This window comes from Centruroides sculpturatus, unplaced genomic scaffold (genome assembly GCF_000671375.1).
Source record: "Centruroides sculpturatus isolate CEXI.00-Female unplaced genomic scaffold, Cexi_2.0 scaffold72, whole genome shotgun sequence".
Lineage (NCBI taxonomy): Eukaryota > Metazoa > Arthropoda > Arachnida > Scorpiones > Buthidae > Centruroides > Centruroides sculpturatus.
Genome location: NW_019384336.1, coordinates 233,916 through 247,635, shown reverse-complemented (window position 1 = coordinate 247,635; position 13,720 = coordinate 233,916). Strand labels below are relative to the sequence as shown.

The window sequence follows — 13,720 nt, the reverse complement described above, 5'->3', positions numbered from 1 at the left end:
CATCTGAGAAATAAAGAACATTGAAGAGCTCATAATAGAATCTGAAACTGATCTGATGACAGAAGAACACCAAGAAACTTGGCAAGATATGTTTTCTAAAATAGAGGATTAATGCTGACATCTGCTATTAAAGATCTTTTGAAGAAGTGGGAGGATGTCAGAACAACGGTCTTAGAATGGCATCCAAACCAGGTTGAGGTTAATAGGCTTTTGGATCTCTAGAACAACAATGCTATTAATTACTTCCGAAAAATCCTGAAGAAGAGAGGAAAGCAATCGACATTGGACAGATTCTTTAATCCCCCACAAACAGAAAAAACATGACTGATAAGAATGCAAGATTGTGTATATATGTATTTTTATTATTACATATAAATAAACGTAGTAAGAAAGTATATAATTTTTTATTTTTGGGGGTCTCCAGAACGGATTAATGAAATTCCCATAAAAATCTATGGTAAATCGATAATTGGTTAATGACAATTCGGATAGCAAACACAGTCTTGGAATGGATTATGTTCGTTAACCGATCACCCACTGTATATAAGATTTTTATTTGTAAATCATATTTACACAAGTTTTTCAAATATTTCTGACCTATTCGCTGAGACAGAATTAAAAATAGCACTAAATTTACATGTTTAGAAAATCTATGATTATGTGGAGTGAATTTGTTTATTTTTTATATTTCTTTTGATGGAAAATTCATGTTTTAATTTAATTACTTATATAAACTAATATTTGCTAAATAAAGAATTTATTTAATATATTTTTTAAGCTAATTTTATTTAGTTCTAGCTATTTAAAGCCCTGTAGATTCATCTTTATAGATGAATTTGATCAGAGAATGTAAGATATACACATTAGATGATTCCTTAAATTTTGGCATTATTTAAAATTGATCTTGTATCTGAATTATAAACATGACAATTTCATCAAGTTACACATAAAATAATATCCAAATCAATCAAATTATCTTAAAGCACAATCAGTTTGAATGGTAGAAACACGGCATTTCCCCCCTTAGTTTCGTGGATTAATTTTGACAAAACAAACTTGAGTACAGTGTACTATAGACAATGGTAATAGAAAGCACATGGGAAAAAGTTACTTATTATGTTAAATCGGCATATTTCATGTGCTCCCAATGTGACATACATGATATTTAATCTACTTGATTTTGGCCCATATCTGGGTTGGCATGTTAGGAGTCGCACTGTTAATGGCTTCCACAATTGTTTGTACAGGGCTCTTGTGTCTGGTACTTTTATAGCATATATTTAATCCTTGACATTCCTAGGACTGATGTCAGATGATTGGAAGGACCAAGAAATAGGGCTGTGTCAACCAATCAAATGGTCTAGACCAGTGATTTCCTTTTCTTGAGCCACCGCCCCTTTGGTTCCATAAACTTATATCCAATACCACTAACCCATTTTCTTTTGTGTGAGAAAGGGTTAGTAGTATTGGATATATTCTTAAGAAATATTCGTAGAGAAACTTTTCTACCAATCTCACACTTTGTGTCCTTACTGTACATAGTTTTTCATATATGAAAGTCATTAAACAAAATATTTCTTTTTACTCATTTTAACGGAAGAAAGGAAAAGGTTGTCAGTAATCCCAATCCTCGCCTACAGTTACCATTCAGTACCCTGCCACCAGCACCTCCTTCCGCCCACTTGCTTCTTTTTACCCCCCTAGGGTTACTCACTGCCCATAGAGGAACATAGTGCCCACTTTGAGAACCCCTGGTCTAGACTATTGACAGAAAAGTGTGACAGCAAAGATCCAGATTGTTACCATGTGGCATCGACAGCCCTTTAAGTATATGTACACGAATCTCGGAATATCGACCAACATTCTATGACACATTTTATTCACATACCCAAGTAAACGGATTTTACAGAACAGTTTAAAACTACAGAGTTTCAAGGAGAACACCCTGTATTATTATTTTTTATTATTATTTATAATATATACGTTTGAAGAAAACTTCAAAATTTTTCAAATATAGTCATCATTCAACAAAATTACAAAACATCATTATAACTATCATAATTTCCTGTCTGTAATTCGCAGATTACGTGCTAAAAAATCTTCCGGCTTTGGCAGTATGAATTATAGGTCATTGTAGAATAATGTGTGACAAATTTCTATAATATGAAAACGTGTCTAAACCATTTTACTTTTCGATATGTTAAGAAATTGTCTAACACGATAGAATGTGATAAACGACAATGACAAAATGAAAAAAAATAGATGCAATCGATAAACTGTGCCAATAAAATTTGAATTCGAACACCAGTTGCCAAAGAAAGGCAGGTTCCGTCAATAAAATGTGGTTTGTGTATGGCTAGTGATGTACAGACATAAGATGTTATAACTTATTGTTAGATTTTATTAATTTCAAAACCTGATTTGTGTAGATTATACTTAATGATTTCATATTTAAAGTTTTAAGTATTTAAATATGAAATGTTATTTTATTTAATTTATGAAAGAGATACCAAATAAAATGAAAGAACATGTAATATAATGTTATAATATGATTTCCAATGTTGATTGTTCTTGACCCACGAAAGTTGTGTGTTTGTCTTGCCCATCCGTTTCTCTCTTTTACACTCTTCAAACAGAATGCCTCAAATAGACTCTTAGGGTGTGACTATGCAGACGCGAAGTTAGAGCGAGTGAGAGGTTGCGAGCGATTTAGTTTTCGCAAAGGAAAGCCATGAACAAACGAGAAGCGAGAAATAACGCTGGCGAGAGCGAATTTCTGGTTCTTGCACATATCTGACAAGTTTTGATATTTATCGTGTCTCGCCTCTTCACGCCACATATTCTCACTCGCTCGTGTCTGCATAGTCGCACCCTTAGTTTTAATAGTTTTATGAAATTGTAATGTATTTAAAAAACAAGTGAATATTTTTCTGTCTTTCCATAAATCCAAATCTTAATGCTTAAATTCTGTATTATTATCTTACGAATGTATTCTTACATTTTCCTGTGATTTTTTTTTTTTCATTGTTATCAGAAAATATTTTCTATAAACGTGTTTGGTAAATTATAAGTTTTAACCTGTTAATTTTAGGATACGGAAGTAAGAGGTCAAATGGTGGTCAGTTTGAAAAACGTGTCGATGGTGTCCAGCAAGTTGTTGGTGACGGCCAAATCTGTTGCAGCAGATCCGACCGCTCCCAATTCCAAAACTCAGTTGGCATCCGCAGCCAGGTAATATAAAATTTTTTTGCTGATATAAATATTTCCTTAAAACGCAATCATTTAAGATGAAATGATATTATTGTATGCATATCTTTGGAATAATTTCATTGTTGAATAATAGTGAAAGTAAGATTTATTAAAGTAAACTATAAAGGCATCATTATAATACTTGGTATTCGGGTTGTTCGCATAAGTGACGTTAAAACGTTAAACTGCTTAAAACGAATTATCTTTAAAAACATTTGAATGTATAAAATAAACAAGCAAATATTTATTGTAACGTCATGACAATGCCAGGCTGCAATTTTTAATTTATTTAATTTAAAATCTATGCTCTCCACCTCAAATTAGTACGGTAGTGTCTTGCCATGTACATCATACTTTTCCGTTAGCAGAGGAGTCGTGCTGGTCATCTATCTAACTCCTTTTGGGGAAAAATTTTTGAATTGAAATAACATGACTTCCAGTTTACATTGGAAGTTTGTATATAGTTAATTGAAGCCTCCTGCCGTAAGCTTTCCACATATGGTTTTGGCTTTCATCTATCAGGTCAGTCCATAAGTTTGTGCGCATTTTTATCTACAAAAAAAGCAACAAAAATTTTTAATTAAATCTTATTTCAATCTATAATGTATTCACAATTATTTTGTACAATTTCTTGCCATCTTGATGGTAGCTTTTTAATCCCGTCTTCGTAAAATGATTTCGGTTTTGAATCAAAATATTCAGAAATAGCCTTTTTTACATTGTTCTCATCCTCAAAAGTTTTCACTTTTAAAAAATTCTGCAAACTGCGAAAAAGATGATAATCACTGGGAGCAATATCTGGCAAATATGGTGGATGAGGTAAAATTTCCCAGTTGAAGCTTTGGAGTTGAGCAGTTGACGTTGTTGTCAGTTAGCTATTGACAGTTCATGTGGTATCCATTTTCCTAGCTTTGAAACTTTTCCGATTTGTTGTAGATGTCTATGAACAGTTCCATGGGATGAATTTAAACGTTCCGCAATTTCATCAACTGTTAAAGATGGTTCTGCTTCAACTAGTGCAGAGAGAGCATCATCATCAAAGTCAACGGGTCTTCCAGTACGAGCCTTATCCTCCACACTAAAATCATTATTTCTAAATCTTTCAAACCACTTCTGCGCAGTCCTTACACTAATTACAGTTTGATTATGAACAGTATTTAATTTTTTGGCTGCATTTGTAGCATTCTCATCACTTAAAAATAAAAAGTATAAAACATGTCTCTTATATTCATCTGTTACTTCCATTTTAACGAAAATAAACAACTGAAATGTTCCCAATTCTGAACAGTATTATATGAATGAGATCCAATTTAACACTTCAGTGTAAAAAGTATCACATTAGACTGGCATTTTTAACAGCAAAACAAGATTTTTCTCAAGGTCATAAAATACGCATGAACTTATGGACTGACCTGATATATAACTCTGTTTGCGAGATTAAGGAAGGACAGATGGACAGACGACAGTGGGAATTTATAGGTCTACAATTTTTTCAAATTGCAGCCCAATAAATTAGGAATGCAATATTTCATATTTGCTCGAAAGATTAATTTTAATATTATTGATTTTAAAAAATATAAAACTTTACATATTTGACAATTTTAATATTCCTCATGATGATAACCTCTCATTTTTCAGTTTAGTTTCAGTTATTCGACAAATACTGATTGCTATATATTGAGACAAGCAGTTTTGATAAAGTCTTTTGTTATTCTTTACAGTTATTTTACATTCCATTACTGATTCTTCTAATACATTTTTGTTAAATTTTATATCAAATATGCATAAACACGTAGCAATAGTAGGGGCTTTGTTCTCGATCATTTTCGGCAGCCCGACCCCGCTATTTTGTGTCACCTCACAACGCTTTTCCTGTCTTCATTGCAATTTATAATTTTGTATGTAAGCAATATTTCTTTTATATGTATTGATTATGTTGAGATTTTAGATTTGTTTGATAACGTTCTTGACATCATCTTTTAATTGTACCATTTCGTATTGCTTTAAGAAGTCTGCTTCTATTCAAACATTTCATGCTGTTGAGTGATCGAGTGAAAAAGTTTGTAGTATAGTACATGTGTAAGAATAATATCTTACACGTGTATGGTTTACAGTGTTGCGTAATATTGTCAAAAATTAATGCATTTGAACATGGAAATTTTAAATGAGGGTTTGATTAATCTACGTATAGCATGTTTTCTCAAATCTAATGCATGCCCGATTTTTGAGAAGTCAAAACCCAAAAAATGTTAGCTTTTAAAAATATTTTTTCACAGAATTTATAATAGTATGTAGCCTATGAGATCCAGATATTTTTATTTCATTTTTTAGATATTTTGTTTCAATTAGTGTTGGAAACACCAAAACTTACACTGCACTATTGCGCATATCCTGTCTTAGTCAAGTTTAAATTACTAGTTGGCATTTGCGATTATTTTGTACCATACATTAAATTAATTTAATCTCCGAAATACCAAAAAGAAACCGTGTGTTTACTGATGAATTAAAAAAAGATTATCTGTTTTTGATAAAAGTTTATGATCATATTGACAAAGTGAAATGTAAACTATGCTTTTCAGAATTTTCAGTAACTTACTGTGGACATTCAGACATTAAAAATCATTTGAAATGTGCAAAACATAAGGCAAGCCTAGTAGCAGCGGAAGGAACTTCCTCAAATATATTGTCATATTTTAAAGGTAGCGATTTAAGTGATAAAGCATTTTTAATAGCAGCTAAAGAAGCAACTTTTGCATTTCACGTTTTTATTCACAATCTCGGCTTTAAGTTAGCCGATTGTTCGTCTAAATTGATTTCAAAGCTCTTTGAAACAAAGTTTAGTCCAGCCAGAACAAAATGTAAAGCTTTCATTGTTAATGTCACTGAACCACTGTTGTTTCAGCAGCTTTGCGAAGATTTAAAGAAAACAAATTTTGTGAAGGTATCGGTAGATTCTTCCAACAGGAAAGAAATTAAAACTGCACCAATTGTTGTGCGGTATTTTGTACCAGATTGTGTCATAAAAGTTAAACTTTTAGACTTTCAATCAGTTTCCAGTGAAACTGCAGAAATACTGACAAACCATTTAATGTCAGTTACAAAATCTAGTAATATAGCAAAAAAAAAATTATTGGATTTTGTAGAGATAATTGCAATAATAATTTTGGGTTGTTAAACGTAGAGGAGAAAACAATATTTACAGTAGATTGAAGAAGGAACTAAGAAGAAATATTGCTGGCTTTGGTTGCAATGCTCACATTGCACACAGCTGCCTTCAAAGTGCAGTTGATGTTTTACTTATTTAAATAGAAGTTTTAGTGGTCAAAGTTTATAAATATCTCCACATTTATATGGTTTGAGTCACTTAACTAAAAGAGTTTTGTGAATTTATAGATGTAGAGTATAAAAAGGTTCTTCAATGTGGCAACATCAGTTTTCTTTTGCTACTTCCAGCTATTGGCAGAATACTTGAAATCTATGAAGGACCGAAATTTTATTTTATTCCACAAGAACACCTTCTAGTGATGATAATGATCGTGGTGAAATGTATTTGTGGTTTGTGCAAGGACAACTTAAATTGTTTAACAAAGCTATGTTGATTATGGAAAGTACAAAAGCGAGTGCAACCGATATTGTCAGTGAACTTGGAAAATTAAAAATAAACCTTGAGGGAAGGCATGATAATAAATTTATGCCTCAGGAAGCAAAAGAACATTTTAGAATATTAGAAAATAATGGAAGTATTAATATCAATACAATCCTACAAGAGTTTACAGCATTTTAGGACAGATGTCTTTCTTACATTGAGCTACAAGAAAACAGTTTTGGTGGAGCAGAATCTTTTACTTGGATAAACGACAATTAATTAACATGGTCTGATATTGAAGCTTCGGGTGAAAAAAGTAATGAAACTGATGCAAATAATACAATAAACATGGATCAACTGTTTGGTGAAGTGGTGCAAAAGCTTTTTGGTCAGCTAACTATGAAATTTGGAAAAATACAAGTCATGAAGAAAAATGGACACAACTTTTCAGTCATTTCAAAGAAAAGAACATTTCATTGCCTAATCTTGTTCAAATTACAGAATACATTTTCAACATGCTGGGCACATCTGCACCAGTCAAAAGAATATTCTCAATAGTGAATATCATATGGTCCAAAGAAAGAGGTAGAATTGCCAAAACAACTTATTTATTTAGCCTTTTCAATCGTAGTAGGCTTTTTCTGTCGTGAGTATTTTCTCAAAATTGTCTCAGTTTGAGAAAAAAATATTACGGTAAGCCTATGTATAGTATCACACTGAAGTATCTGTATACATGTTCTTCAGCATGGTGGATAACTCTCTGCCATACATCGTTTTCTTGGCTTGCCATAGTTCAAAATACCACCAAACCGTTCCAAAATTAAAACCGAAGTGGCAAGAAGAAGAACACTTATCGTGTCTGTACCGACATCGTATTACATGAAAATTGTCAATCAGAGCGAGGAGCAAACGACAAGAACGAGGCTGTGTTGAGTAGATGTTGTGTTCAATTACAATGCGTACTCCAATTTTTGAGACCAGAAAAATCAAAAAAAGGGCTTGCTTTGGATTTGGGAAACCTTGTTTTATTTTTCTTTTCAATTTATTTTTTTGCTTTTTTTAAATAATTATAATATTTTAAAAGTGAATTATTTATGAAAGAATGTTATAATTTTGTGCACTTTTATTACAGAGCGGTTACCGAAAGCATCAATCACTTGGTGAACGTGTGTACGTCCGCCGCTCCGGGTCAAAAAGAGTGCGACAATGCAATCAGAAATATTCAGGTGTGTGTTTCTTAATTATTTTCTTTTTGTTTGACTATTTTTTTGCAGAATTAAAATTTTTTACTTTACTATTAATTAGATGATGAGACCTTTACTGGATAATCCTAGCGAAGCTGTCAATGATGCAACTTATTTCGAATGTTTGGATAATGTTATGGAAAAATCTAAGGTAAAATATTTTTACGTATACTAATTACAGTAGACTGCTTAGTGTAACACAGATATTTTATTAATTGTTTAATATTGTCGGAATTAGAACAGTCCAAAACGTGTTAATAATAACAATAATAATTAGTATTATTATTACTATGTAATACCTGAACCTAGTCCAGCATAGTACTAAGCATCAGTATCAACTAGGATTATGTGTTACTTGGTTGTAAATTGTACACAATCCACCAATAATATAATAATTATAATGAATAAATCTTTAATTTATACATTTTTTAAAATTGTTTAAGGCGTTAATGTCAGCGTCAATAAAACCAGAATTTCTACTAATTGTAATCATATTTACTTACTTAATAATAACAGCTAATAATATTAAGCAATTATAACAAGTCCTGAAAAGATTACAATAAGGAGATTGTATTGTATTTCTGTTCATAAATGTACCGGTACATTTATGAAATAAGCAGTTTCTTCTTTTAATATTTCAAAATATGAAATGCTATAAAAAATTTCTTTTACAGTTAATTAAGTTGTTAATTACCCATTTTTTCCTATATACAGAATTTATTATTAATTCTATATTATTGGATTTTTAAAATATTAAATTTTAATAATAGAGTTTAGGTGACGGAATGACTGGAATTGCCAATCATGCCAAGCAAGGAGCCCGTGAAAAATTTGGCGAAGCGGTGAAAGACGTTTCGGATGCCATTTGTGGTTTGATCGAATCTGCCGCACAGGTAATTCTTCATTGCACGGAAACAATAGTAAAACTTAATTACTTTTAAATTTATCGAAATAAATTAATTAAATTTCAGGCCGCTTATCTGGTCGGAGTTTCCGATCCGTCCAGCGTGACCGGCAGACCCGGTCTGGTCGATCCCGTTCATTTTGCCAGAGCCAGCCAGGCCATTCAGATGGCTTGTCAGCAACTAATTAATCCGACGAGCAATCAACAGCAGGTTTGTATTTTTAAAATAACTTATAAAAATAAATACCGTGATGTTTATATAAATTACATTCTTAATAAAAATCTTTATAGATTCTTTCTGCTGCCACCGTGATTGCTAAACATACTTCGTCTTTATGTAATTCCTGTCGGTTGGCATCCTCCAAAACTACTAATCCTGTTGCCAAACGTCAGTTCGTTCAGTCTGCTAAGGACGTTGCTAATGCAACTGCAAACCTTGTTAAAGAGATCAAAGTAAGTTTCAGTTAAGTTATTTCAACAAATAATAAATTACTCTAAAATATATCACAATTATTATTATTAATTATTATTATTATTATGGTGTGTTGATGCTATTTGGCTTATGTACCAAAGCCTAATCCTATGCTGGATCAATGTCAAGGCATAGCTATTGAAAAAATTGGCTACAGAAAAAATTGTACAGATTAACATTACAGTTTTTAAATATGGCCGTGACCGAAACTGTAAGGGTAGGAGAGTGATCTTGAGCACACATGCCATTAAATTCTAATCATTTAGTAACAATTAAAATTAGTGTAAAATAATAATGCATTTTGTTGTATGAGGACCTACACGAATTAAGTAAATTTTATACAGAGTTAAAGTTATTGCTTGATGTAGCATAGCAACTTTTGGAATGATTAGTCCATATGTCTTTGAAAACAAAGAAGGCAGGACTGTGACAGTAAATTCAGCTCGTTGCATTAAAATGCTTCACAGTTTTCTTGAACTGAAATTGTGCCAGTGTGTTGTCGAATACCAAATTCTGTGGTTTCGACGGGATGGATGACAGTTCATACTGGAACAGTTCGACACAAGACCCTAATCAGATGTACCCAAGTTGAGTAATCAATTTGAATGACTTCCGAGATCTGCAAATTCTTTATCTGTGGATAACTTGAGTAAGGTGTGTGAGAATCAATCAAGGACTGTGGCAGAGTTGAAGCAGAAGAATGCAAATGAAGCAGCAATTTGCTGTAAGATGTTGCAGAAAGTCATACAAAGTTTTAGGGAACAATTGCAAGAATGTATAGATGATAATAGAGTCGGTTGCCTTGTGGACACAATATTCAAAAAGTGATTATTTACGAATCCTACGTTAAATGCTTTAAAAAGTTGTACTTCATTCTAGCACTTGTTAGGGTCAAGACAAGCTTGCTGTACATCATTTTACAAAAACTGGTTATCTATGGGCAGCTCCATTTTGGGCAATTCATGTGATTTTTCTGGGCTGGCCGAAGTATACCACCAGCTTTCTTAACCCTAAATGCTTGGAGATTAAGTGCAAAATGAGGATAAATTAATTTATCATAATTATATAACTTGTATGTTTTTCTCAACAGATTTTAGACCAGGAACCGACCGAAATTCACAGACAAAATACTGCCTATGCAACTGCACCATTAATTGAAGCGGTGGAAAATTTAACCACATTTGCTAGTTCCCCCGAGTTTGCTTCTGCGCCAGCAAAAATTAGCTCAAAGGTATTTAAATTTATTCTAATAATTAATTTAAATATACTTTTGACTTATTCTATTGGATTTATAAATTTAAAAAGCATTTAATTATAATTGAAATTTGTAAACTTTTATATTTCATTTTGTTTGCTTTCATAAGAATATAGCAATAAATTTTTCAACGGATTATCAATCGATGCTTAGTGTATTTTATAATGTACCATGTATATAAAATTAAGATTTTATCATTTATGAGATTTACGATATACATTTTCAAATAGAGTAAGTCGTCTAACTGACACTAGAAATTCAAATGATTATTTAAATTTAAAAATTGAATCTGTTCATTAGATATTCCTTATTCCGTTGTTATTAATAGGTAATTATGTATTTTATAATTGTTTTATTGGCACGCATTTGGTCTAAGTCGCACAATTGAAAATATTTGATTATTGAAGAACAATTCCAATCATATAACGTTCCCAAATTTATCACTCCATTCGTGACATTGATGCTTTATAATGAAAACTAATGTATTATTGTTAACTAAATAACTATTACTAGTTTCCATATGGCAGTAGTTACTCGGTTAATTTAACAATTTGGTTAATTATTGCCGAATACATCAATTATAATAAGCATATTCTATGATAATTTTCCAAAATTTAAGCATTTGTGTGAACGATTTAAATTTTTATATTGCCATTACATAAGATAAACGACTAAATAATTTTAAAAGTATGACCACAATTTAATTACAAAATTAAAAAAGTTTCGATTGGCTTAAGCATTTAATTAAAATTTTTGAATTTTTATTATTAATACTCTTCTATGTCTTTGATTATTTGTTGTCTATTTTTCTTTATGGCGGATAAATATTGCTAAGTTCTCAAATTTATCTCATATAAAATAATTTTAATATAATAATACAAATTATAATCAAAAAGTAACTAAACTTTATTTATAAAATAAATGTACACAAGTCGTACAGAATTTATCTCTGCATTTTGCATAGTTTTTCAAACATTTAAAAAACTGCTGGAAAGCAGATTCAGAATCAACAGAAAACCGAGAAATTTGCTGTTGTAATTGAAAATTGTAGTTGTCTCCGCTAGAAATTATTGATGAAAAAGTTTATTTATATCGTAACTTTTATCCCCTAGAACTAATATATGCTTGATATTTTATTTGGCATCTTAAATATAGTTTGGTTACTCTTTGATTCTCTCTCCGCTCTTTTTAATTTAATAAATAATCGAGCGATATTTCTTTATTTTGAAATTTGCCATTCTGATATTTGATCTTTAATTTTGTTTGGTTGCTTTATGCTCACTTTATTATTGCATACATTCCTAAAAGCTTATTACTTGTACTAACACTTGAATCACAACTTTTCATACTTACGTTGTGGAATAAGATTTCCAAAGGTAGGTGTACCTTACATTTTAAGTTGCAAAATGTATTTTGTTTTCTAAATTTTCATTTCAGTGCATCGTATTAATAATATAGTCATTTGAATATTTAAGTAGAGTTTTATTTGTATTCTTTACCAAAAATATTTCATCGAAAACAGCTTGATTAATTTGGATCTGCCAAAGTGTTATCAAATTTATAATTTTCTCTGGAATGATTGTTTGGTTATAACAAGTATTTTTGCTATATATGCATGGATTACTGTTTTTATAAAACTATTTTGTATCTTAATCTTTCCCGAAACTAAAGTTTTTATATTACATGCAAGGCAAGGGCGTCTCAGGAACCCATCACTTCTGCCGGCAAGTCAATCATTGATGGATCCTGCAACATGATTCAGGCCGCAAAATCTTTGGCCGTCAATCCCAAGGATCCTCCCGCTTGGCAAACTCTTGCAAATCATAGCAGAAGCGTGTCCGATGCCATCAAGACGTTGGTGTCTTCGATAAGGTAATTATTTACGATTAAACCGCGTTTCCGCTAATTCGCATATTTGACCGATGTTCAAATTTAAAACTTAATTTGAATTTTTAGAGACAAAGCTCCGGGACAAAAGGAATGCGAACAGGCCATCGAAAGACTGAGTGCTTGCATAAGAGAACTGGATAGAGCTTCCGTCAGTATCATCAGTCAGAGTCTTCAACCTCGTACTGATAATACGCTGAAAGTAAGTAAAGTAAAAAAGAAGTCGATTGCTTAATTTAACTTTTATTGCATTAGATAATTACACTAGCACAGAAAATTTATCAAAAACGTTTTTGTTCATTAAAGGTTGTTGCTGGAGTATATTTTAAGATTTGAAATTTATCATCATTATTAATGTAAAGCCAATCAGTTATAAAAATCTGTAGTACTGTCACACAAATTACACTTATAAATTTTACTTGTGTTTGACAACTTGGACATTTGCTTTCTGATAAATACAGTTTATTACCATTAGTTCCAGCTTCACTTAAGTGCACAGCATTCCAAGCTCTAATTTTTCACTTTTAATAATCAAAACTGTGCTTTGATAGACTTATTCATCTGGCATTGTGATTTTTTTCTTCAAAACTACCAATGTATGTATGCCTCAACTTTAATTTTCTGTGAATAGGGTCATACTTCAATTGATACTGAATATTCCTATTTGAACTTGTGGCTGCTTGCCATATATTTAAATCCTCTTTATCATTCTTGTATATTCCTAAGCATATTTTCTTTGTTTTCTGTCTCCCTTTTGTCTTTGTTTTTCCCTACTATTGTCAATTGGGGTTTGTTATGGACACCCCTACATGCTGTAAAATTGATCAAACAGGATGGAATAGAGAAAAGGGTCCAGAAAGAATAAGTTTGAGTCGGTGAAGAAAGGGACTTTGGAGTGGCAAGACCTGGCAAGAAAAGAAAGGATTGTGTGAGATGTTGGCATTTTTGGCTAGAACATTTAGATGAAAAAAGAGATTTACTGCTTTAAAGAACTTGTAATCACCCTGGAATTAGGGATTTTCAGGATAAATCTGTAGCACCTGGTATGTGGAGTAAAATTTTTCATTTTTTTAATTGGTCAATTGGTCAGTATTTGCCTGGGACAATCTTCTGATCGCATAGA

The 13,720-nt window shown here is 31.6% G+C and overlaps 1 protein-coding gene across 2 annotated transcripts in view; it reads left to right on the top strand.

The window, feature by feature from the left end:
- The window catches only part of LOC111631798 (talin-2-like), a 55,380-nt gene that overhangs the window by 18,960 nt on the left and 22,700 nt on the right, over nt 1-13,720 (top strand). For both annotated transcript variants that reach the window (XM_023376119.1, XM_023376113.1), the window contains 9 exons: nt 3,092-3,231; nt 7,968-8,061; nt 8,141-8,230; nt 8,850-8,972; nt 9,051-9,194; nt 9,275-9,436; nt 10,546-10,686; nt 12,401-12,582; nt 12,667-12,799. In XM_023376119.1, the coding sequence (XP_023231887.1) occupies nt 3,092-3,231; nt 7,968-8,061; nt 8,141-8,230; nt 8,850-8,972; nt 9,051-9,194; nt 9,275-9,436; nt 10,546-10,686; nt 12,401-12,582; nt 12,667-12,799 (1,209 nt within the window). The remainder of the gene's footprint in view (nt 1-3,091; nt 3,232-7,967; nt 8,062-8,140; nt 8,231-8,849; nt 8,973-9,050; nt 9,195-9,274; nt 9,437-10,545; nt 10,687-12,400; nt 12,583-12,666; nt 12,800-13,720) is intronic.